Genomic DNA, 25,832 nt, shown 5'->3' on the forward strand with positions numbered 1-25,832 from the left:
TGTTTTACTTCTGGTTTCCTTTGCTGTGCAGAAGCTTGTAAGTATCATTAGGTCTCTTCTTATTTCTTAATGGTAGATCCCAAGAGAGGAAAGGACTAGGTTAAGGATATGAAATCATAAACATTCTTGTTGTAGACTGCCTCATTGCTTCCTGGAAAGGTAACTTACACTCCTGCAGCAACATATGAGGACCCCAAACTTATCATTCTCTTGCTAACATTGAATTTTTTACAAACCTTTTAAAATCCTTGCGAATTTGATGGGTTAAAGTAGAATCTCAGCCTTGATTTTGCCCTTCTCTGATTAGTGGTGATTATACGTTCCACCACTCTCTCCTCTTATCTTTGGTCTCCTGGTTCTCTTACTTCTGACTATTCTTTTTCAGTCTTCTTTCCCAGGATTTTCTTCTTCTGACTATTTCACAGTATTTTGTCCTCAACCTCTTGAATGTCCCACAGGCATCTCAAACTCAGCATGTCCTAAATTAAACTCATCCTCACTTCTGAGCTTGCTTCAGTTTTTGGTTAATGACATCAGCAACCACCCAGGCACCATACTCATCCTTGAAAGTGAGCATCAGATGTTATCTGGTTACTCCAACAGATGGTATAAAAGGGCTTTAGACTGTCCCCATAATCTTCATCAGTACTCCACAAACTCAAGTCAAAATAAAATTAAGGTTTTTTTTAGAATGGGTGGAGTTTTTGAGTCTTCGGTTAAACTATGTATAAAAGCATCTTTTAAGAACATTTCTAATTTTATTGACCTATAACCTACAATCTAAGGAAAGTAAAGTACTTTCTATGCAAGTATATCTTCAAGTTGAGTCCTCTGGCCTTCACTTCCAAACTAGACGCAGCCACTAAGCCCCTTCTTTACAGAAGTTCTGAAGCAGGCACTGAATGTGACTTGCCCTAAGAAGCTGTCTCTAATTGTCTATCCTGGATGAGCTTTTCATAGCTTTTCCCTCTGAGCTCTTACAACTTTGACCATATACAGTTATTAACGTACCAAATAATAGTATAGTGTGTTACTTCTCTTTAAGTTTCATCCACCAGGGTGGCTAATGCAGAGTAAGGATGCTACATCAATCTCCTCTTGTGTAAAATAAAGGTAAGACATAGTTCATAGAACTGTTGTGAGAATTAAATTTGTTAATGCATATTTAAAGCACTTAGCACAGTGTCTAACATTTAATAAGTGCTAAATAAATGTTAGCAATTACTTTTCAATATGTTTATTGAATGATAAAGAACTAGCCCAGAGTCCACAGCAAACAGACTGGTAGATGTATTGTTCACAAAAAGCCATGATAAGAAAACACAGTCCTGAAATTACCTAAGATACCATACTTACACACAATGCCTTCCCTATTATCTATTTGCAGATGTGACATGAAGTTGAATACCTTTTTTTTTAACTTTTGCATATTTTTATTTTAACTTTTGTTTTTTTAAAACTTTTTATTGAAGTGTAGTTGATTTACAATGTTAGTTTCCATTGTACAGCAAAGTGATTCAGTTATATATATACATATATATATTTTTTTCTTCTCAGTTTTTTTCTACTGCATGTTATTATAGGAGATTGAGTATAGTTCCCTGTGCTACACAGTAGGTCCTCTTTGTTTATCTAGTTTATATATAGTAATAACACTTAAAATAATTGCATACTTAGAGAAAAAGAAAACATTGTCTTGGGAATCTGTGCTATTCCTGACTCTGTCTTACGTTACTTCTTTATACTACAAACCATGAATGAATCTGTTCTCAGTTTTTATGATAAAAATCAAATGAAGTGTGTAACGTGGTAGGAATAGCATCACACTGAAATTAAGGAACACTGATTAGTGTGGGATTTGGGGCAGGTTTTAAATTCCTCAGGGCTTCAGATCCTCCCTGGGGATCTGAAGGAATTAGACTAACTTCTAAATTCCCATCCAGCTTTTAGATACAGATTCTTAGAATACTGGTTTTTAACCTTTTTCTTTAATTAGACTAACCTCTAAATTCCCATCCAGCTTTAAGATACAGATTCTTAGAATACTGGTTTCCTCCCTCACTAGAAAACTGAACTCTTTTTCTTTGGGCGGGGGTAGGAATCAAACCTTTTTTATTTTCACACCTCAGTGCCTAGAATGAATGTGTTTCTTGACGAATGAACAAGTGGCCCCTGCAGAGTGTCTAGTTAAAAAGACATAGTGAGATTTGCAGATACTACTATATATAAAATAGCTAAACAAGTTCATACTGTACAGCACGGGAACTATATTGAATATCTTAACTTACAGTGAAAAAGAATATGAAAACGAATATATGTATGTTCCTATACGACTGAATCACTGTGCTGTACACCAGAAACAGACACAACATTGTAAACTGACTATACTTCAATAAAAAACATACAAACAAAAAAAGGCATAGCAAATTTATGGTATAACAGGTTAGTAGCTAATGTTAACATAGTTACATTACTGTATAAGAATAGCAAACAATTGTCCACTAATATAATCGTTGATAGTATAGTTAGATTCTGTTGTTGATCATTTGTTGAAAACTTTATTAATTTAGAAGAGGAATTCTAAACCAAAAGGTTTCCTTACTTCTGATGTATTTTAGAGAAATTATGAATTACTTACAAAGCTTTGAGAGACACCAGTTCTGCTAAATCCCACCTAAGGCAGCGTCCACCTTTAGTAGGCATCCAAGTGTTCACTTCCCAGTAGCGGTTTGTGAAAAACGTTTATCTTTGCCTTTCTACCAGGATTACAGACTGAAAGGTAATCTACCGGGGAAATAAGGAACTAGAGCATATAGACAAATGGAAAAAGCAAACCTACATGTGTGTGCATGTGCACACACATAATTTAACTCAGTAACTGAACTGGCCCGTGTACCCATTTTCAAGTTAATATTTAGTGCATGCTTATTGCAGGTGGAGTTCCAAAATATCTCCAGCATGAGATGGAAAATGACTGAGTGATTAGCTAACTACAGAGGAGTTTATGTAACTCAAATGAGTGTTTTCCCACTTCTTTTGAACAAGAGCAGATGCCTCTCTCCAGACACATCCCCAAAGGTTACTGGAGACTCCATTTCTCCTGTGTCAGTAAAACTGTCAGTGAAATCTGAGATGCATTTACGTGACACTTTCCTGGACCTTAAGATTTTTTTCTAATATTAAGCTATCAGCCTCAACCATACAAACCTGAGTTTGAATGTTACTCCCAGATTAACTCTACATAAATAAATTGACACAAGCACAGGAAGTTTTATTGTTAAATTACTGTTACCATATGCAGAGCAAAAAGTAAAGAGACTGTTTTACTTGTGCATTCACATTTTAAATTTTTGACTGGTAAACAAGTTAAACAGATGATCAGTTAGGAAGGAAAAACTGAAGCAAAAGTTTCCTTACAAGTCTTCTAATTTCTCTAATGATTATAGAAAACATGCTCAAAATTTTTAGAAAAACACTTTTTTCTACATTTAATATCATATTAATAAACAAACTATGTTTACTTCAATAAACTGGAAAGACTCCAATTATTAAGGATAGTCTATCTCTGGCTAATGTAATTATCATTTGAATATAAGCATCAAAAAATAAAGGCATGGTAGAGTTTAACATTTTCCAAAGTGTTAATATGCTTAGTGCTGAGTTTCCAGTTCCAGAATTGTCCATTCCCCTCGGGGGGAGCACTCTTCAGAGGAAAAACTCGCCATGGTGGCGCTTGCTGAGGACTCATCGAATGGAGACGTTAGTTCGCTCCATCTGTTCAAAGTGTCAACATACGCTTTACCCTGAGGTTTTGAGCTGTCTCGTGATAAAAGTAGTGTCTGACTGATTAGATACTGTGCTAAATTTAAGTCTTCAGGAACAGAATTTATAATATTTAAGTTTGAATCTTGTTCAGAGAGCAGTTGCTTTAATAGTGTCCAATCTTGCTTTGCAAAGTGTTGCTCATCTTCAAAATCCACGTCTGTAATGTGTGTTTCTGATTCCATTTTCTGCTCAAATGCTTCTGTTACATCCATCTCATATATTGGAGACAGGGTTTTTGAAGGCCGATGGTCATACATGTAGATTTGTGCCAGTGTGTCACAATCATCTATGTCTCCTGAAATAATTCATAATACTACACAATGTAAAAATTGCACATGTTGGTACCCCTCAGAGTTTTGTAGAACACAATATAACAGATATAGTCCAAAAAAACACAGAATGGGGAAAATAACATTTATACAAAATTGATAAGATTTTTGATGCATTTCTTTTTTTATGTTTAAAAAAACTCAAAGGTAATGTTTAGCAGCAAAATCAACATAGGCAACTAACAATAATTCTCCATAATTTTCTTTGAAAATTTGTGATACAGAAAACAAATTATTTAAACATAAACAGAATGCACACATATATCTAATAAACTACCACAGAAACTTAAAGAGAAAAAAGACATAGTTATTCAATGGTGACTTTTAAGGTAAGTTGGCTTCAAAAGGGGAATAAATACCTTTTCTCTAAAGGCTTACTTGTACATTGCACATGCAAAGGAGGATGCAAACAAGGACAAACAAACAAGTACAGTTTTAAAGAGCTCCCTACTCTTGTGATTTTGCTGAAAAGGGACTTACTGATCAGTATTCTTCTTAGTTCTAATATACAATAGCTACTCAGTCAGCCACTATTGCATATTTTAAATGTGGGTCATTAATTCAAATTACTATCATAAAGACAAACAAACAAAACAATTAGACAGGAACCCATCTGTACATATGAAATAAGCCTGGGCTTTTTTCAGATATTATCATTGCTTCTAAATATAATCTCTTTTAGGAAATTTATCTTTTTACTTGAAAATTTTAGAATAGAATTATAGTGATCCTGAAAGTCTTAATCTCTGTAAAGTGTATATAAATCGTAATAATTAATCTAGCTAAAATAGTTCAGTGCTTTTAGTTACCTATTGCACAGCCCTCTTAGATATATATTGGCATAGTCCATCAGTCATGTGCAGTGTATAATAACATTTCTAATAGCCAAGAATTCTTATGTTTAATCAGATATAAATAACTAAATAATAGCAATCTAAGTTTTTCTCTTTATTCTTTCATGTTAAAATATCTTAGTAGGCTAGCTCTAACAGACAACCAAAATTTTTACTATATGTTAATTTTCCACTAAGTGAGCAATAAAGAGTAACTATCTAATTTTCATTTTGTTAAGAAATTTCAGTTTTCATTTAAAATTTGAATCTGTTCCTTAAGTAATTATTCTATCTAACTAAAATATACCATTCAGGGCTACATACAACGTAAAATTCTATAAAATCATTTTCTTACGGATTTAGCATTTCTATTTCTGTACATTACCTGCAGATAAAGCAACATTAGCTTTTTCGGTAGCTGCAGAATGGCTCTCTTTCACTTGACCTTCCTGAGGCAGAACCTGACTCCGACAGGAGTCCAGATATTTTGTAGAGTTGTTCTTTGGTATGTCAGAATTGGGTTCTCTTTGATGAAGTTCCAGATGACATGGTCTTTCTTGAGATTTTACGTCACTCTCTGAAAGTCTGCTGCATGGCTGAAAGTCATTATCCACATGGCTACCACTGTTTACTTTTTTATATTCTGGAGGAAGCTGTCTGCCTCCTTTGGACAGGACATTTGTTGTGCTCTTTTTCTCTGTGGCTGAAGCACTCTGCTTATCTTTTCTTGAAGAGTCAGTGCTACTAAGACCCTTGGGAGAGCTTTTGTTCTTATATACACTATTGCTTTTATCTTGTGAACATTCTAAGATACTACCTTCACTTGCTTGTGAGAGCCTGGAATAGCAGGTCCTTCCGTGATGTTCATGAGAATCGCTCTCAAAAACATCGGAAGGTGACAGGCACTCCGCAGAAGGCCGACGGGGAGCGGGGGCCTCCCCTTCATCAGATCCCAGTTCTTCACATTCGTCCACGGAAAGTAAAACCGACCTTTTAAAGGTTTTAGTTGCACGAAACTCGTGACTGTCATTTTCAGTTGCATCTTCAAAAGCTAAATTAATTATTCCCTGAAACTGCTGAGGCACTGGGTTAGATGTAGAGAAAGTTTCTGCAACATTTTCAGCTTCAGACCTTTCGTCTTCTGTTTCATCTGCTGAGGAAGAAACCTGATCTCCCTCCTGAACAAACTGGACACTGCCTCGTGGAATGGTTTCTCTTACCCTAGGATGAACTACTGTAGATCGAGACCAAATTTCCGGCTTTTTCCTAGGAATCTCATCCTCGCTTGTCGAATTAACTTGGAAAAGATCATTACTACTTTGCTTTTTCATTTTCACTTCAATTCTTAAGTTACTATCATATATTTTTAATTCTTCAGGAGTACTGGTGTCACTGCTACTTCTTCCCAGGAAGTCATGGCACAGCACAGTGCCACATTTAGAAATACCTCTGTCATTTGACCCATCATCATCCTGAGACCCTCCTGCATCATAGTCTTCAGATCTGGGCTTTATGTCATCAGAGGATGTTGTAGCGCTGCCAGTGTCAGATTCAGGACTCTCCCTCTGATGCAGAACACTGGCACTCAAATTCCAGTGACTCATGAATGGAGCTTCTGGAGTTCCATGGTTCTCTGGAGTTCCCGTTGTTTCCATATCTTTCGGAGAATTTTTCCCTGGTATTTGTTCCAAAAAACAGCTGGAGGAAGTATTTGAGTCCACAGTAGCATGTTTGCCTTCAGTCATGTCAGAGTCATCAGACAGCTGACTAGGAGTTGTCTGTTCTTCTGCATGAATTTTAGATTTTCTGTCATCTTGATCAGAATTTAAGGTACCATTTGTCTTTTCGGGAACACAAGGTAAAATACTTTCCCCACAGTTAATGTTCAGTTTTTTGTCTGTATCTTTTCTCCCTACTTGCTTCTCCCTATCTGATACTGAATGAATTTGCTCTACATTTGTTGAGTCTAAGTCATAAACTGGATTAGAGTTCAAAGAGTTTTCATCTGGTTTTGAAATCATGGATTTTAGGGCAGTGGTGCTGTGTAATTTTGGATCTACATTATCACTCTCATCAGAATGACATTGCATTTTAGCTGTGTTGCAATGATCTGTTTCTTTGTGACCAGAAAAATTTGTTTCACATTTATCTGAAGGAATCTGTTTTGATTCCAGTTCATGTTTCATTGATTTATCCTGATTTGAAGTATTTTGGCATTCTAACACCAACTTCTGTTTTTCTTGCTTGTTTAGTGGCTTTTGTGGGTCGGGTCTGCATGATGGAAACGCTTCTGTGCCACTGATGTCGGCTGCGGGATTCATTGCAGGTTCATGAGGCTTCTGTTCTGGAACAGTGCCTGTGCTGTTGTCGCCACGGACATCACGAGGCACACTTCTTTGGACAACAGATGGTTCACTTTTTAAAGGTTTTTGAGAAGAAGGCTGAGTCTTCAATATAACCTGTCCAGGGAGTGTTTTCTGTTTTGAATCTTTATTATTCGAAGTTTCACCTTTCTTAGATTGATTTGGGTTTTTAGGCATTGCTACTATTTTTGCATTCATTTTAGGCACAGCTGTTTGTCCTTGCTTGACAATTTTTCTCTTAGGTGTTTGTTTATCTGTAGTTGTACTGTGGTCCAGTTTTGTCACATTTTCATCAGATTGCCTTGAAGAGACCGAAGATTTTACTGAATGTAGTGATCCTCCTTGGGAGCCTAAGAAAAGAAAATTCAAAGATACAATATACCTTCCAGTTTGTGAGTGAAGTTGAGTATTTGTTTTTAAATTCCTTTAGAAGAAATAAAATAGATAAAACAATGAAATGGTAACATAGCTATGATCAAATGGACAATTACAAATCAGGAGTCAGTGACATGATAAAATAAAAAAAATTTTTTTATTACAAACATAGAGGAACTATTCCAAAGTCTTAGTAAGGATAGTATTAAAATACGATCTGTCTTCCTCAAGCAAAGAGCTTTGACCTTATGCCAGAACTGGATTTGCATAAATACATGGGGGTGGAAAAATCTGATTTTCTTATACCAGAAAAGAAGTAAGGGTCCTTCCCTTTGAAGTTTGGGGGGCGTGGGGGGTAGAATAGTCTGTGTGCCACACAGCTGAAAAGGAGATTAAAGAGAAACTTAAGATAAAAATGTTGAAATTATTACAATTTTTTCCTCAAACAGTAACAAAACTATTTCTCATAACCAGATCATTACTATTGTAGCTCATTAGGGTTAACCACTTAGATATGCAGTCAAAACTAACTGGAAGGAAAGAGGATTAATTTTGAGAATCCATTTGTTTATAATGGTTAAATTGCTAGAGATGATATTTTGAGCGTTTAAATCTGTCAAACAATTACCAAGTCTTTTTAAATGTTTAATTTTTTAGCTGTTACTAAAACATGAATAATTTTTCTCTGGCTTATTTTAAAATTTACTTTCAGTATTAATTCATTATCTAACTCAAAATTGTTTTTAGGATTTTACAAACTACTCTTACCTATGTGAACGCTTAATACATAAAACACATTGCTTTTTAAAATCAGTTATTATGTTAGCAAATTATGCAGTCTGATCAGCACGCTCTTCTTTCTCAGAGCCTGGAAACACAAGAGGCACCGCGTGGAGTCCCGAGAGAACTCTTCCTCCCTGCACGTCACAGCTCTCAAGACTATACCACTACTTGTTAAAGAGCTCTTCTGTGCTGGTTTTGCAGATGGAATTCTTAGTTATCAGCGAAACTTTGAAGAAACACAGGCATAATATCTAAAAAGGCCAGAAACGCAGATAACCTAGTGGCTTCCTTAATTATTCTTTCACAGAAGATAATAAAAACTAAACTCACACGCCGAAATACCAAAATGCTTGTCTGAAAAGTGAAAGAATAAAATCTCATCTCTATAGTATGAAATGGATGTAAAATGAGTGAAACCATATTGTATTTTGCTTATTTTCTGCTAAAATTCCAAATCAGAGTTCTCCTTATTCAGTTTAAACAAGGAAGCAACTCCTAGGACTGTTTCAGCTTTACCTTGAGTTTTGGCAAGATTGGGCGGGGTGTTCTTTGTCCTCGTCTGAGCAGCAGCACACCCACTGCCATTTCCTCTCTTCTTTAGAAGTGCCTGTGGCACTGGGTCACTGCATCCTTTGCTGGTGACCTTCCTTAACACACTAAGAAAAATTATTTGCATTTAGTGTTACATTGAGATTTCAAAACATGGATTTTTAAAAGACCCATACACGAAATACATTTTTTCTCAAAGAAGTAAAAAAAAAATCTTTTCTGAAAATAGAAAAACCGTATGTTCATAGGTGTTTAAGTTTATAAAACTGTAGATCAACGAAGATAAGCAATGCATAATCAAGTGCCACGAGTATAAATTCTGTCATTTTGCATCAATCATTGTGCACAACAAATAACAAATTTTAAATACCATAAAGTGAAATTTTCTAACAAAGGAAAGATATTTTTTAAATATGTAGCTAGAAGTTAGTATACAGTTAACCTCCAGAGAAAGCTACTGTCCAGGTAAAGCAATGAATGAAGATTTACCTGTTAGTTATATTGGTTTCTTGTTCGTGAACGCTCTTTCTATTGGAAGTTCCATTGGTAACTTTTGAAACAGGTTGAGATTTTACTGCTGTAAATTAAGAAAAGTGAGTCATGAGATAGAACACTAAATATGTAACTATTATGTATAAATTCACTGGTCAGAGACTATACAAAATTAAATGTTAATGTGGGACAAACTTTTTTCTCAGTTTGCATGAATGTACGTAAATAAATACTTTTTGGCATTTGAAACTAAGTAAAAGTCCAAACACAGGGTTTTTTTTCCTAGGAACTTAAACTGTTCTTAAAAATCTCCCCAAAAGCTATTAAAAATTAGCGTGGTAAAACCCACCTGCAGCGGAGGTTGTGCTACCTTCTCCACTGCTTTGTGCTGTCTGTGCTGGAGCTTCGCAGAAGGGAAGTCTGTGGCCGGAAGGCTTCTCTTCTATTGATCCGTTTGCTTTTGGTTCATCCAGACAGTCCGTGGAAGTCGGTAATTCCACACGTGGATTTGCAGATCTGCCGGAGGGTCCTGCAGGCCCGAGGCTTGGAGCACCTTTGCCTGTCGCTTTCTTCGGAGGCTTTGCTTTGGCTGGCACGCTGGCGTTTCCGGCAGCTGCCTTGGGCCTGGCACCTGTGATCGGCCCTTCCTGATTTCTCACTCCTGTTCCATTGACTGGTTTCTTCTGTCCGTTCGCTGCTGCTGTTGCAGGTCTTTCTACAGCTTGTCTGGGTGACATGTTGGCTGACTTTGCGTTATCACCATTTTCTGTTTGGGGCCTTATTGTAGCTTTGGGCTTTCCAGCAGCACTTTTCCCCACAGTTTTTGATTCTTTTGTGCTCTTAGGTGCTATTTTTGTACCATCTTTTTCCTTTAAATCATCATGTTTTGAAGTTTTGCTTATAGAATTTCTGTGAGTACTTGATGAATGTCCAGATGCTCCTAATCCGTCAGATTTCATCTTCTGGTCAGTAGAGGGATAACTGCGATACCCCTTCTCGTTACTTCCTCTCCAGGGTTTGTTCTTTACAACGCCAGAGTCAGAAACTTGTCTCCTTTGCTACAAAGAAAAAATACTTTGTGACGTGACTGAAGTCTTTGACATGTAATGCTGTTTCAACAGCCCGTTTTTCAAAGAGGAAAGAGCAGCCAAGTTCACACTGTGATTTAGGGCCACGTAAACCTTAACTGTCTTTGAGCATCTGAATGTGTCTTTGATCCCATTACCGTAATCAGACCCGAAATGCAGCATAAGAAGTTAACAGGAAATTCTACTTTAAAAGACACACTCTTTCACTTCATGAAGTTACGGTAGAGATGATACTTAATGTTGTCAGGATGCCTCGGGCGAATGATAACAATATCCAACATTTTTTGAGGGCCCACTCCCAGATTCTGTGCTAAACCCTTTCATACACCATCTTACTTAATCCTCACAACAGTTCTATGAGATAGCTCCTTAGCTATGTCCATTTCACAAACAACAAACTGGGGATTACAGCAAGTATGTAAAGTACCCAAGGTCACATGCTGACAAGGGATGGAACCAGGACTTGAGTTCAAAATACACTTCTTTAAGCAGGTGGTCATCTGAGGGACATTAGATTTTCACCAAAAATTCTCTCTTCAATACTATCCCAAAAGCCGAAAGTTTTATCACTAAAGATTTAATCCTCTGTGTAGATATGGGGTGGGGGAAGCCCCTAGGAAACAACACATTACATCTGAAAAGTTTGGTTTTTGAAAGGAAAAAAAAAAAAGACAGTAATACCATATTGCCTGTCTGGAGGAAGAAAAAGGGGTCTTAAAAATAGGTGAAATAGGTAAAAAGGGGAAATAGAAGAGCACTGAAGACAATGCACCTACTTTATCATTTTGGTTAGAACGAAACTTGTATGGAAAGGAATAACAAAATTTTAAAAACTGGTAGGAATTACAGAATAAAATTTTAAGATGATACTGCCATCCTTTATGTAAACACTCCCCCTCCCACTGGAAGCCTGTCTGGGATTGCTGAGGTCTGAGGCAGAGCGTGTGCTGTCTCATCCTGTATCCCTTAGCACTGCGCCCGTCACACACTGGGCGCTCACAAAATGTGATGGCTGTTAAATTGGAGAATAAGCTGATACCTCTAAATGTAGAAAGCTTCTAATTATGAAAATTTGTCTAAGGTAAAAATAACACATATATGTAAGTATGTGCGAGTGTGTATTCACACACATACACATATACATGAATAGTAAATAACCTGGTTAAGTTTGGGGAAGAGCAAGGCAGAGTAATAAAGGAATCATTAGACGCTTGCCATGGCTTCGCCTCTTGGGCCATCTAAGAAGTCATTATTAACACCCCTGGGCCTCAGATTATGCGTGTCTGGATGATGGAGACTGGTCCTACTCAGTGCAGTGCTCTGGGATTCTGGGTAATACTTCAAAAGTTCAGACAGGATTGGTCCCCATTTTTTGTTTTCTCGATCAAATCTTAGCTCAAAAAAATAACATTTCTCTATTTTTAATACCTACAACCAGGAAGACTCCCGATGTCAGACCTCTTCTTGCCCTTAAAACTAATCCTACTTAATTTGCTCTATCCTTGAATCTACTTTTCAAAATTAAAGTGTAGTCGGTTTACAGTGTTATGTTAATGAATCTATCCGTTTTAAAAAAATCACGACGAGGGTGAGATCTGTGTCGCGTGGTTAACTGTACTCCTTTAGAAAGTTCACATCAACATAGTATAGGACGGTGAGGATTCAGTGTGTATGCCTTTTCAGGCAACCTGTGACTTACATCTACTAAGTTTACACATGTTTCTCATATGCAAATGGCCAGCTGGGAATGGTCACCACATGCTACTGACAAAAAATGAAGAAAAAAGAGTAACCTTTAAATCCTTCCTCTTAGACTCCATTGCAGGTCTAGTACTATTCCTTTTTGTTGTTGTTGTTTCAATTTTTTACTATAGAAAAATTTAAACATGATCGGAAAGAGACAGAACAGTATAGAGTCCCCAGCTTGAACCATCACCAGCTCTCGGCCATTTCTGTGGCATGTGTAAGTGCCGCCATTTTATTTTGCAGCAAATCCCAGACATCATGTAATTTTATTCTAACTTTGGTACCAGCACTCTTCTTAACCCTTTTTCTCTATCTTATCTCATTAACTTTCTCATCTCTTTTTGGAAAACACATTTATTCATCCCATACTTATCGAGGCACTTACTATATACTAGATAATTGCACATAAATTATTTCACTCAATTTTCACAATACTATGGTGAGGTTTTTTAAAATTTTCTTTTTATTTTCTGCTTCTTAATTGATTTTTATGGGGGTGGTAATTAGGTTTCTTATTTAAGTTTATGTATTTATTATGGAGGCACTGGGCATTGAACACAGGACCTTATGCATGCTAAGCATGTGCTCTACCACTGAGCTACACCCTCCCCACCTGATCTGTCTCGGTTTTATTACTGTTTTATAGATAAGCAAACTAAGACTCACAGATGACACAGATAATAAATGTGAAGTCAAGACCTGAACTCTTCTGATTTTATGTCCACCATCATTTCAGGACACCACTGCCTTTCGGAGGGGAACACATTAGCCTCTTTTCTTCCCGGTGTGGTTAACAGTGTAAACCCTTAGAACACCTGAAAGTCAGGAACTAAGGACGGGAGATGAGATTTTGTTCTCTTTCACTGTAAGGCAAGGAAGGAGGAGAATCCTGGTTGATAGCAGTCAGTCAGCAGAACCTGGGGAAAGGCAGGCAGATGGGCTAACTCCTGGGGGCCTTAGAACACACACACGGGATAAAAGGGAACAGAGGACATAGGAAAAAATGTCCTAAGATGCCATTTCCTAGAGGATGTTGTGTAGAACTGTGTAATATGCTTAAACGGGATCGAGAGCAAGTCCAGTGGTGTTCCATGGTTATAAAATTTTGAGGAAATTCTGGGGAAAATAAAATTCAAAAGTGTCCTTTCCTGTTGTGTTTTGCCGAGCTCCAGGTGCTGATGTGTGTCGTTGCTCTCTGAGAGGAGCTGTGGTGTGTGGCAGTTCTCAAACTCAATTGACACTAGATGTTCATAGATGGAACATATGATGGAACATGTGATCCAGCTATGATGGAGCTGGAAAATACTGTGCCACACACTTAGGGCAGTAATCCTAGGAAGTCTACTAGCAAAAACCTCCAGCATCCTACAGCTTCTCACCAAAGACATTTGGAGCTTGACCTCTGCCTCAAGCTGTGAGATCTCCTGGTTGCGGCTTGGAGTTGTGTGAGTTCCGACCTACTGGCTGATAAGGAAGAAAGGTTCCCTATTACACTCTTGCAAGGGCAATATATTCTTTGCATTCCAAATGAACTCTCAGTGTCTGTCTCCATATCACTGTAATGCATGTCTAGCTTAGTATAACTTCTTACTTCAAATATATTTGATTAAGTGACCATCTGTAAGTTAGCTAGGTTGGAACTCTAACCATCATTAGTAACATTTTGAGGGAAGAAAAATGTATTTCATGTTGTTATGAACATACCAAGTAACTTACGTGTGTGTGTGCATGTGTATAATAAAAAACAAATAACATAAAATTTACCATCTTAACTATTTTTAAGTGGGCAGTATGGTCATGTTAACTGTATGTGCCTTGTTGTGCAACACATCTCTGGAACTTTTTCATCTTGCAAAACTGAAACTGTATATACCCTTTGAACAACTATTCCCCTCTTTCTTGTCCCAGCCCCTGGCAGCCACCATTCTACTTTGTTTTTTAGAGTTTAACCATTTTAAATATCTCATATAAATGCACCAAGTAACCTGTAAAGTGAACACAACTGTACTCTTGATATTAATTGTCTTTTTCACGCCAAGAATATATTATGTGAATTAAAATCTTAGTATAGAGAAAACTGGGACAACTGAAATCTTTTGTAAGAAGTAGGTTAATTAGAAAAATGGACATGGAATTACACCTATAATTCTAGACACTTTCTGATCTGGAATAGTTCCAATATGCTAGTTGCCAAAAAGGTTTTCAAGGAAATAAAAAAGATAGATGATACTTCACTTCCCATGCCAGCTGGGTATCAAAAATGCATATAAAATGCATATCAAAAAATGCATATAAAATGCATATCAAAAATGCATATAAAAATGCATATCAAAAAATGCATATCATTTTAAACCTTATGAAATGTTCACTTGATTAAAAAAGGCTCAAAATTATTTCCATCAAGAAACAGCTTTAATTAATGAAAGAAAAGTTTAAAAATTATTCTGAAATATAAAATTATAAAATTTAAATTATTTGTTCTCTTTTTTCATCTGGACCTATAAAAGTATAAAAGTTTACCTGAGAGCTGCTGAATACAGGCTTTTTGCCAAGTCTTCGATCATCACCTTTGTCAAATGCAGCTGTAGAAAAAAAAAAAAAGAGCAGTTTATTTTTATAGGAAGCATTGTTATCACCACAGACATGAGGGAAAATAGTAATTAGCAGAAAAAGGTTGTATCTTGATGGAAATAACTTTTTAAATGCTGAATCCAATCTAGTACACATAAGTAATTCCCTATTATATTATATAATTGTTCTCAAAGAACCTCATTTTGAATCTTACCTTCTTGTCCCTATGGATTGTATGTTATTAAAATTAATAAATGAGAAACCTCTAGTCTCACAGAGAAGATTTATACATTTACAAAAACCCAGAATTTTCTCAAGCTGTGAAATTTTAGAGATAACTGGTTTCTTTTAGCTAGTTTTCCAAATTTCAAAAATATTACAGATTGTGGCAAATGTAATATTTTATAAACTACTAAATATGAGAAAATATTTATCCTAAAAATGTAAAAATACTCAGGTAAAAAATTTCTGGTTCTGCAGGTATGTTATGAGGAAGGAGTAAAGAGAAAAAAATAAGGTTTTGTTGAAAATAAGAGATAGTCCTTAAACCTCTATCATTCTTCTTAGACTTATATAAAAAATTCACTTTATAGATTAAGTTTACATGAGAATTATTGGGGAACTCATATTTATGTTCAAATACGAATTTAAATGACATCAGGAAAATATATAGGAATAACAGTATGAGAGGTATAAATATAGTTTAGATAATATATTTCTTCCTTTTGAAGGTTATATGGCTTTAAAATGTATTTTGAAGAAATAGATATATATATATATAACTTCCAAAATTTATTTTATTTTTATTAAAACAGCTGATGAAAAAATACATTAAATTTTCTGTAACTCTGTGATGCATCTTCCACTATCTCTGTTCTACAGAAACTGCTATAAGACAAAGCAGAATCCTAGGAATAGCATTACAAGGACTGGTTTGTACTTAGCAAATGACTTTGCACAAAAATACACAGGAGGAAATTCTCCCACAGGTCAGTTACTCAAACTAGAACATAAGAAACGTTATAACAAAGACAACCTACACTCCTTTATCGGGGCTTTCCCAAAGCAGTAATTATGCATAAGTCAGGACTCATTATAATTCAACATATTTAAGATTAAAAAATTATTTTTACACTGATATAATCCATTAAAAATAATTTTTGACAATTAATTGGGTTACTAGTCACATTTTGTTTTGGATATGTATGTGTATATATGTATTCATATGTACACTAAATTAGCATTTTGAAGAATTAAAGATGGTGAATACTGTTTGCTGCCCAATCTAACTATGAAATCCTCTTAAAAATGGAGAAAAAACAAAGTTTAATCCCAATCAGAAGAGAGCTGAATAATACCTACTCATGGAATGCTAATCTAGTTTCTTCACCCTGTATAGATTTTATAGTATAGATGAACTGTCATCTACAAATCAGTACAGAAATAGCCACAAGGAAAAAAATTCCAATTTCTAAAAACCATCTCGTGATTTTTCTTGTTTCATGGATTTTGTTGTTTTATTATTTTGTTGGTACTTTTTTGAAAAGTGTTCTTGAGATCACATCTAGCTACAGTATCGTGTTATGCTCCTAATGCAAGACAGAGCAAATCACATTCTGACTAAACCATTAATGAATTTAACATATCTATATACTATCAAGAATATATTATATCACATATGGCTTCCATTTTTATAGTACAAAAGTGCTTGCTTCATAATGCTTGCTTCATATAGTCTCTTAAAATGTTTTTAAAAGTATACTTGCTGAATCTGTCAATATTTTTCCTAAGGTCCAAAACAGTCATGAAGCCATTTTCATTTCCACACCCTCAATTTTTTATTTTAACATTTTAGAAACAAATACACAGTCTGAGCACTGAGCAATATACATCTTTTGTTTAATACTATTATTTAAAATGGTACCTATTAAATGTCAGAGACCACTGTGCAGCTCCTGAGGGACACTCCGCAGTAGCACACAGCATATCACTGAACCAATCAATTGTGAAATAAAGCATCTAATCTAGGCAAAACCACAAGAAATCTTATGCAAAAGGTGGAAAAGCTTTATGAAAAAATATACTTAAAAAGGGAGAGAAAGTATGCTTGGTAATCTGTTTTATATGGGTTACATTTTCCTACACTTCTAATCTCTCTGCAAGAATGCTTTTAAGCAGATTTGGCTAGAACATTGTTGCTAATATAAAGTAGAATTACATATATATATTAAAGTAAATGAGTTTTATTTCCTAAGAACAGAATAAAAGCATGATTTATTAAAACTGCCTGAAAAAAAATCACTACTTTCAATTAGCAAGCTATTACTGAACAGAAGCAAACAAACGTTAATCCTATCACTTATTAGAATTCCCTCAAAATATCTTTTGTCACAATTATAAGAATAAAAAATCTCAAGGCTAACATACCTGCTTGGATTTTCTGTTGATCATCTGTGCTCATCAGCTTCCAGCTTTCTGTGTGACGAACAGCATAGAAAGACTGAACCAGGAAGATCCACAGCTTATCACGCAGAGCCTGGATCTTGCACGTAAAACCCTGTGTTCAGGCAACAAATCAGCAGCTGGTGAGAGCCACATTGTCATAGCAACCAGTCATTATTCCTTTCCGAATCTCCTTACTCCTAAGCTAGATCAATGATGTCACCACTTAGATTTTTAAGATCGTCAGATACAAGTTATTTATGAAGGCTTACCCTTCAACAACAAATTTTCTAATGAACAGGAACCTTATCCTTTCGACCTTATGCTTTTAACCAAACATTGATTTAAACCACCAGTGGCCTTTATGTGAATACCTTCCATAGCCTTTTCAAATCAACTGTGACATTACAAGGTCAAATACTCTACGCAGTTGTAATAAATATAATGAACAATTTTTTATCATTCTTGTTGAACAAATACAAAATGTCAATAATATGCAATTAGTTTATTAATTACCATTGATTAACTGCATTTAAAAATAAGAAATATTTTAATTTTGCTTTTCCCCAGTTAATCCAATTTTAAATGATTTTTCTGAAGACAAAAAGGAATTAAGAGTATATTATAAAACTAAAAGACACTGATGATTAAAACTCTAAAAAAATATTTAAAATTCCTTAAGTCTAATATTCAGGAAATATAATATAGTGACTGGGGAGAAATACTAAAGTTATGCTGTACCAATTAATACTGGTAAGTACCAAACTATGTTTAGAATTAGCCAGCCAAACTTCCAGATTCTGAACTTTTATAAGTCCACGTAGAGGTAAATGAAATTAAAAAGATTTATATTATGAAAAATTCTAAATATACACAAAATACTATCACCAACCCCAGGTATCAAACACTTAGTTTAAATAAGTTATGTGACATTTAAAATGTGTATATATTTAAAAATCTTGACATAGTTCAAATACGTCATTTTAATGAGTTTTATGACATTCAGTACCATTTCCTTTGTACTGTCAGAGCTCAGTAACGTGTCCAGAGCCATAAGAAGAGAGCAGCTATTCTCGGTGGTGATGTTTCCTTCAATTGCTTTTAAAATTTTTTCCAACAGATCAGCTGTGCTACTCATTGCTTGTGACTACAAAACACAGAAATTGACGTTTAATAGGAATACATGCAAATGTGTAAGAAATGTGGAAGTCTGGCGCAACAGCAGACCATCCATCATAACTGGAGGTATGAAGTCGACCAGAAACCTTATTACCTCTGTTAATAATAATACAGTAATTGTTACAATTACACGATTATAGTAATAAATATTATACTGATCCTTTTTCTCTGTTAATAATAATACAGTAATTGTTACAATTACACGATTATAGTAATAAATATTATACTGATCCTTTTTCTCTGTTAATAATAATACAGTAATTGTTACAATTACACGATTATAGTAACAAATATTATACTGATCCTTTTTCTCTGTTAATAATAATACAGTAATTGTTACAATTACACGATTATAGTAACAAATATTATACTGATCCTTTTTCTCTGTTAATAATAATACAGTAATTGTTACAATTACACGATTATAGTAATAAATATTATACTGATCCTTTTTCTCTGTTAATAATAATACAGTAATTGTTACAATTACACGATTATAGTAATAAATATTACACTGATCCTTTTTCTCTGTTAATAATAATACAGTAATTGTTACAATTACACGATTATAGTAACAAATATTATACTGATCCTTTTTCTCTGTTAATAATAATACAATAATTGTTACAATTACACGATTATAGTAATAAATATTATACTGATCCTTTTCCTCTGTTACAAATATCTGTGCATGCACACACACACACACACACACAGACTGTTCTTAAGAGCCAAAACAGTCCTAAAACAGAGCCTAGAAATAAGTAATAGAAGTTCTTTATTCAATAACTAAATTTAGAGAAAGTGGGTCATCAGTAAGACGAGAATTTGGCATGGACCATAACTGTATCACTGACCAAAACAATATCTTTATGACTTTCATTCCTAAAATATGGCTTACGCTGATTGAGGGCTGGGGTTGGCGAGGGTTACACTGTGCCTTGCCAGGGCACTCAGACCTGTCCCCTCCTCCCTTCTTTATCTTACGAGCCAAAAATCCTGTCCATCACTGCTCTAAGTCCTATGCAAACATGCCATCTGCTGTGGAATTTATTTAAGTGATACTAATTTAATCAGAGGCAACCTGCATTGGAAAACTCTTACATAATTATAATCAGAACACAAAGATGGGACTAAATGTGGGCTCTAATTTTAGACGCAGTACCTGTAAGAGAACAGCAAAATTTTCACTCTGAATGATCTTGGGGAAGTTTCCTGTAATAAACGCAATACACTCTTCCTGGAGCTGGGATGCCATAGCCAGTGCTGCGTCTGTCCACTTCACTCTGGGTAAACTGCCGATCAGCCTGTCGCTTTCCATCAGAAGAAAAGCAGCATTCTTATCATTCTTATAATTTTAAAAATATTAGGGGAAAAAGTTAGATTACTGTTCATAAAAATAACTTTCCAAGCAAATAAAATACTTCTGTTTTCTTGTGATGTTTCCTGCAAAAAGCAAGATTCCAGGTAGCTAGTATCTTTGTCATTCGCTTCACATATTTATTCATTCGTTCAGAATTACCCCAAAGGGCAAACTGTGAGCTGGGAACAAATCACCTTTAACAAGAGCTAAAACAAACCTGAGAGCTAAGTTACAACTGCAAGGGAAAACGTGACCTTCCTGAGATCTTCACTACTGAATTACTGTTTGTGCTTACAGATACTATTCATAACTGCATGGCTACACTGACATAGCTTTAATTCTTTTCTGACTATAAAATACATGTTCTTTATTACGAATTTAGAAAGGCTAAAAATTACTTATAATCCCCAGTGACTTTCTTTTTCTCTAATTAGGTAAGACTCTTCTTTTTATATTTTATTTATTTAATAATGACTCATTTTTATGCCATAGGAAAAATGTTCACAAATACTGATCTCTATGAAAAATGGAATAATTCACAAATACCATATGCTCCAAGGAAGAGAAAAAAATGGCAACTTATAAATTGCTGTATCTTATTCATGTTTGATTCTAGTTCTTAAAACAATGCTTAGGAAATAACTTGAATAAATAGTTCCCTGACTGATTATAGTAGATTGAAAAACATGGCACAAATTCTTTGTAAATGCATCCACAAAGAGGTGGAATCTATTTCCTCTTCCCTTGAATTGAGACTGGCCTTTCCACTTGCTTGCACAGACAGGGGTGTGCACGTTTCAGAGCCTGTGCCTCAGGCAGCCTTGCACACTCTTTACGCTCTTCGTTCTGGGGCACCATGGAGCCATAAAGAAGCCTGGTAAAAAAGACCACATGGAGTGGGAGGCCCAGGCTCCCACTTAGCCACCAGCTGAAAGCAGCTGCAGGACTGAGCCCAGGCAAGGTAAGCAGAAGAACCATGCAGTCAACCCACAGAGAATAAAGTATGGTTTAAAGTCACTCAGTTTTGGGGTGGTTTGTTCACAGCAATAAGTAACTGGTAAATCTAGAAATGACAGACTGAAATCCTTAACACAGGATGCATGATGTAAACTTTGCACACCGGCTGTACCCTTCAGCTTTCAACTCAAGCACTGTGTCCTCCCTGATTTATACACCTACATCAGATTCCTTGTATACATGCCATCAGAGAACCTGGCCCTTCTCTTTAGAGCACTGAATTCATTTGTACTTACTCAATCATGAAATAACTATCTGATTAATACCCATCTCTCTCACTAGGCTGTATGTTTACTGAATGTGAAACCACGTCTGTTTGCGCTCACCCTTGTATCCATGGGCCAGTACAGAACTGGGTCAAAGGAGACACTCAGCATTTGTTGATCTCTGAGTATCATCAGAGACTGAGTCTATAAGTGAATTCCTAAGCTAAATTAAGTTTAATCCTGGAATTTCAAAACTTTAAAAAGTTCACCCATTTACCAAGAATTCTTCCAAAATGTATTACATACGTCCCCTGCTTTATTTATTTGAGTACAAAAAAAATCGAACTTTGCTATAATTCAAGTCTTTTTTTTTTTTTTTAGTACTATCATCCTTCCCTCCCCTGGTGACTTCCTGAGTAACTGCGCAATTGCTGTGAGTTTTAGGCAATAAGCCCAATTTGCTCTACTATAGGGCTTGTATCTGGTATTAGAGACAAGTACAGGGCATTCAAATAAACGTGGCAGGTACCTACAAAGTGCCTCCTATACACAGAATGTTACGTGCTCTGACAGTAGCATCTTTTTAAAAATGCAAATGTAGAGTATAATTGTCATCATTTAGCTTGAAATCTATTAGAAAACTAAAATACGCACATAAATGATAACAGATGGTATGGGATCTGATTCCATACTGATCTGAATAAGTGATAACATTAAATGTTAGAGTAGCCTGAGGTTCAAAGAAGAAAGAAAATGTAATACCCTTCTAGACCAAACCCACAAAGTTTTAAGTTCAATAGTTAACATAGCACAGAATTCAAACCTCAAAACTATATAAAAGGCATTACTACGAAGTCTCCTGCTCCTTCTTGTCCCAAGCCACTTAGTTTCCCTTTTTCCAATCACTATTATTTATTTTCTGTATTTTTCTAGTTACTTTATGCATACACAAACAAAAAATGTAACTTTCCCCTTGTCTTACTGAGATGGAGGCATTAATATGCACAGTGCTCTGTATGCTGCCCTTTATACTTAGTATACATTTTGAGTATTTTTCTTACCAGAATATAAAGAGCCTTGTTATTGTTTTAATAGCTATGTCACAGTTCATAATATGGACATATCGTAAGTTATACAGCCAGTCCTCCACTTGTACACGTTTACACTGTTTCCAGTTTTTGCTATTACAGTGCTGCAGTGAATGACCTTGTAGATAACATCATTTCACACATATGTGAATGTATCTATAGGATAAATCCCTAGAAATAGAATTGCTGGGTCAATGCTGCTTGTCTTATCCTGGGTTCTGCCTATAACCGACCCTGAGAAATAGGTTTGTATGCTAGTGATCCCAAAAGAATCTGAGGCACTGGGAGAGCGAGACAGGGCGGAGGGAAAGGTATGTTTTCTAGCTCCTTGTTCCTCAAAACGTGATCCGCAGCATCATCACCTAGAGCTTGTTAGAAAGGTAGAATCTCAGGCTCCGCCCCTGACTTTACTGAATGAGAACTGACATTTAACCACGATCTCGAAGTGTTCTGGATATACATTAAAGTTTGAGTATGGCATTTCCTATTGTAGGCAACCGGGGATCCGTCTTGCTGGGGACCTTCTGAAGAGCCACAGAGAACGCACTTTGAATTATTCACCCATGGGACAGATCAGAGAAACGTTTAACTATGGGTTCCCATCTCTCATCAGTCAAGGTATGTCCTCTGAGATGTTAATTCCCTTCTACTTTCAGGTTTGCGCAGCTGTAGGTACCGTGTGGAGTAACAGTGAAGCCTCGGGATAGAAAGTGAGAATTATGTGTGATGTGGCCGAGGGAGAACGGTCTCAGGTTACACTCGTGTGCAGCCAGGTGCTGCAGCAATGGTTGGAGGACACACGTGGACCAAGAGGGTATGAGGTGAGGCACCAGGAGAATCCAAAACATTGCCAATGTGTACTCAACGGAGCACTGTTGTCCAAACTGTTAGTTTTCTCCCCTAGCAACCTACAGAAATATATTTAGTGGCTTATAATCAGCCCTAGAAAACAACCACCACCAAAAGATATAAAAGAGAAAAACAGAAAATACCAGAACACCATGTATAGTAACGGGAAGTGTTCTTTTTGAAGCTTCTTTCCGTTCTACATGTGAGTGTTCTGGGTTATAATGTAAAGAACGTGCTCTCGGTCACAGTCCAAAAACGTTCGAAAACTGAGCCACAGCAAAAGTTGTGCTAATTTATACTCTCCCCAGGGATGAATAGGAGTATCTACTCTCTACATCCTTGTTAACATAGTACAAATTCCCCTTTTTTTAATAGTAAAATGTAGAAAATGGTTTGACATTAATTTCAATATCCATTTCTCTTAAATAAATGAAGTTGAGGATTTGTACATCAAATTAAAAGGCATTTGAATTTTTCTCTGTGAACTATCTAATTGTATCCTATGTTTAGCTGTTTTTTAAAAATCAACGTGTAGGAACTCTTTATACTACAAAATTTAGAATAAGAGTATGGTATGAAGTGTCATTTGTCTTTTGACTTTGCTTATGGTAGTTTTTACTATATAGAAATATTGCATTTTTTATGTAACCAAATTCTTTTATGGCTTCTGAATTTTGTATCCCCACTCCCCTGATCAGGTTACAAAATAATTCTCCCAGGGTTTAGTGTATTTTTTACTGACTTATAGTCATATTGTAGTATTTTAATGGTTTCATTTTCCTTACTTACAGATCTTTGATCCATTTGGAATATATACTGGCATACCAGGATGTGATGTATAGATCCAACTTAACTTTTTTCCAGCAGCTTCCTGGTGGTTGTCCTAACACCATGTGTTGAATAAACAGTGCAACTCACACTATTTAGTACTTAGGACATTGTGCAAATCAAACAGGCCCCCAGTTGCCTTTCGGCCTCAGGACTGACAGCACAATGCGTGTGACTTCAGGTTCACCCTGGACTATCCCTGCTCCTGTTTTTGTTTTACTTTTCCTACCTTTACAAACTCTGCAAAATCTGCTTTTTAAAAAGGGCTTAAACAAAGCACTTGTTTTTGAAACAGTATTTAATCATGTTCTGAAATAGTTCAAGTAATTACAAATCCTAACTTTCCTCACACCTTTCTCTCTTCTGCTCCCTCCTCCTCCCTGCTCTCTTCCTCCCCATACAACCAGTCCTCTACTTGTAAATGTTCACACTGTTTCCAGTTTTTGCTATTACGGTGTTGTAATGTGCCCTGGAGGCACTGGACCTAGTGGCACTGTAACTGAGTCTTCACAAGATCAATCCTTCATTCTGTCAAGGCAGCTGCTTCCAGATGACAGGGAACGGGGTAAGACAGGCGAAAGCCATTAGCATGGGCCCATTGCCATACTGCAGTTGCTGTGAAGTGAGTTTTTTAGTCGGAAGTGATGCTGTGTGGAACACTAGGATGGTGGAAAAGGCAGTAAGTCCATGGATAGCAGTTTCACCAGAAACACTGGGAGTAAGGAAGGCAAATCCATATCCAGAGCGACTGTCTATTCCACTGAGAGCAAAGCATTGCCTTTTCCATGATGAAGTGGTCCAACGTGATGAACCTGCAACCAGGTAGATGGCCGGTCCTCTCGGGGAATGGTGCCATAGTCTCAGTGTTGTGCTCAAATCCACCTTAGTGAGCGGAGGTCCACGTTACTGAGCCAATGCATGACCTCCATCCCTGGTACCATGCCCCTTTTGTTCATGAACCAATATATACAGTGGTTCTGCTTCTCTGAATTCTGACAATGTATTTGGTACAGAGGAACAGTCTTAAAAACAGGTTCTCCAAATTGGTTCTGGGTTATCTGGAATTGGTTCCCTCATCTTGCTTCCATAATATAATTCTACATTTGTATTTGAAACACTGAAAGTATCTATATAAATTTAATAAACTTTCTGATGACAAACACAAACAAGGATATTCAGATTATACTTACTAAGGACTGAATCAACATATTAAGACAACTTTTCTGAATCTCAGGAGGTACACTTGCAAAGCTTCTCTCAGACCAAAATCTTGCAAAATGCTTTACAATCCACCTGTTAAAAATCAAATTACCCCAAGTTAGAGAAATAAAAGTATTTTTCATTAAAATATTCAGTAACACTTTGGTTTTCAATGATGTAAGTTTTACATATATATGTCTTGACTAACCCTAACAGTTAATTTTGTGAGTGCTATTACGGACTTAACTATCTCTCTTCTGTAAACACATATTTTAAATCCACTTTGGATTATGTACATAGATTTGAACGTAAGTAACCAAGGTTCAGCTAAAATAAAATTGACCCAAGCATCTAGAGCAATATCTAAATCAATACTTCTCCTCAGTTGTTGCAACTAGTTAAGCATTAAGCTTCTTACACTGTGCCCAAGAAAATAGGCCAAGTCTAAAATTTCCCAGAAAATAGGAGAATGGAAGAACAAAATCACTAAATTAATGGTATGAGCACTACTTCAGAGCACTTACTTCATGCAGTCAGCAAAAAGACTTTCCACTCCAACTGAATGAGCAATAATCAGGCATTCTAGTACAGATGCCAACCTTCTGGGAACAGGCTAAAATTGATAGAAAACACTACATTTATTCTTTTTTGGCTTACAGAGGTTAAAAGTATTTGGTTCATAAAAATGATCTGATTTATATATATA

At 36.0% G+C, this 25,832-nt stretch overlaps 1 protein-coding gene and 1 long non-coding RNA gene across 8 annotated transcripts in view; one reads left to right on the forward strand and one right to left on the reverse strand.

Moving 5' to 3' along the window:
• BTBD8 (BTB domain containing 8) overlaps positions 1-25,832 on the reverse strand; it is an 83,867-nt gene that overhangs the window by 8,143 nt on the left and 49,892 nt on the right. For 4 of the 7 annotated variants that reach the window (XM_072968264.1, XM_072968266.1, XM_072968268.1 and 1 more), the window contains 11 exons: positions 25,651-25,739; positions 25,117-25,219; positions 19,741-19,923; positions 18,406-18,543; positions 17,382-17,511; positions 14,904-14,965; positions 9,899-10,607; positions 9,547-9,634; positions 9,025-9,164; positions 5,373-7,700; positions 3,247-4,120 (listed from right to left, as the gene is read on the reverse strand). In XM_072968264.1, coding sequence (XP_072824365.1) covers positions 3,651-4,120; positions 5,373-7,700; positions 9,025-9,164; positions 9,547-9,634; positions 9,899-10,607; positions 14,904-14,965; positions 17,382-17,511; positions 18,406-18,543; positions 19,741-19,923; positions 25,117-25,219; positions 25,651-25,739 — 4,440 coding nt within the window. In that variant the 3' untranslated portion in view covers positions 3,247-3,650. Of the gene's footprint in view, positions 1-3,246; positions 4,121-5,372; positions 7,701-9,024; positions 9,165-9,546; positions 9,635-9,898; positions 10,608-14,903; positions 14,966-17,381; positions 17,512-18,405; positions 18,544-19,740; positions 19,924-25,116; positions 25,220-25,650; positions 25,740-25,832 lie in introns of those variants that run through there. The other 3 variants (XR_012076047.1, XM_072968265.1, XM_031680461.2) reach the window with 2 other exon arrangements.
• Positions 6,755-9,743, forward strand: LOC140698311 (uncharacterized). The gene is made up of 3 exons (XR_012076049.1): positions 6,755-6,845; positions 7,240-7,751; positions 8,591-9,743. It is a non-coding gene; the product is annotated as an uncharacterized lncRNA (long non-coding RNA).

This window comes from Vicugna pacos, chromosome 9, assembly GCF_048564905.1.
Source record: "Vicugna pacos chromosome 9, VicPac4, whole genome shotgun sequence".
Taxonomy (NCBI): domain Eukaryota; kingdom Metazoa; phylum Chordata; class Mammalia; order Artiodactyla; family Camelidae; genus Vicugna; species Vicugna pacos.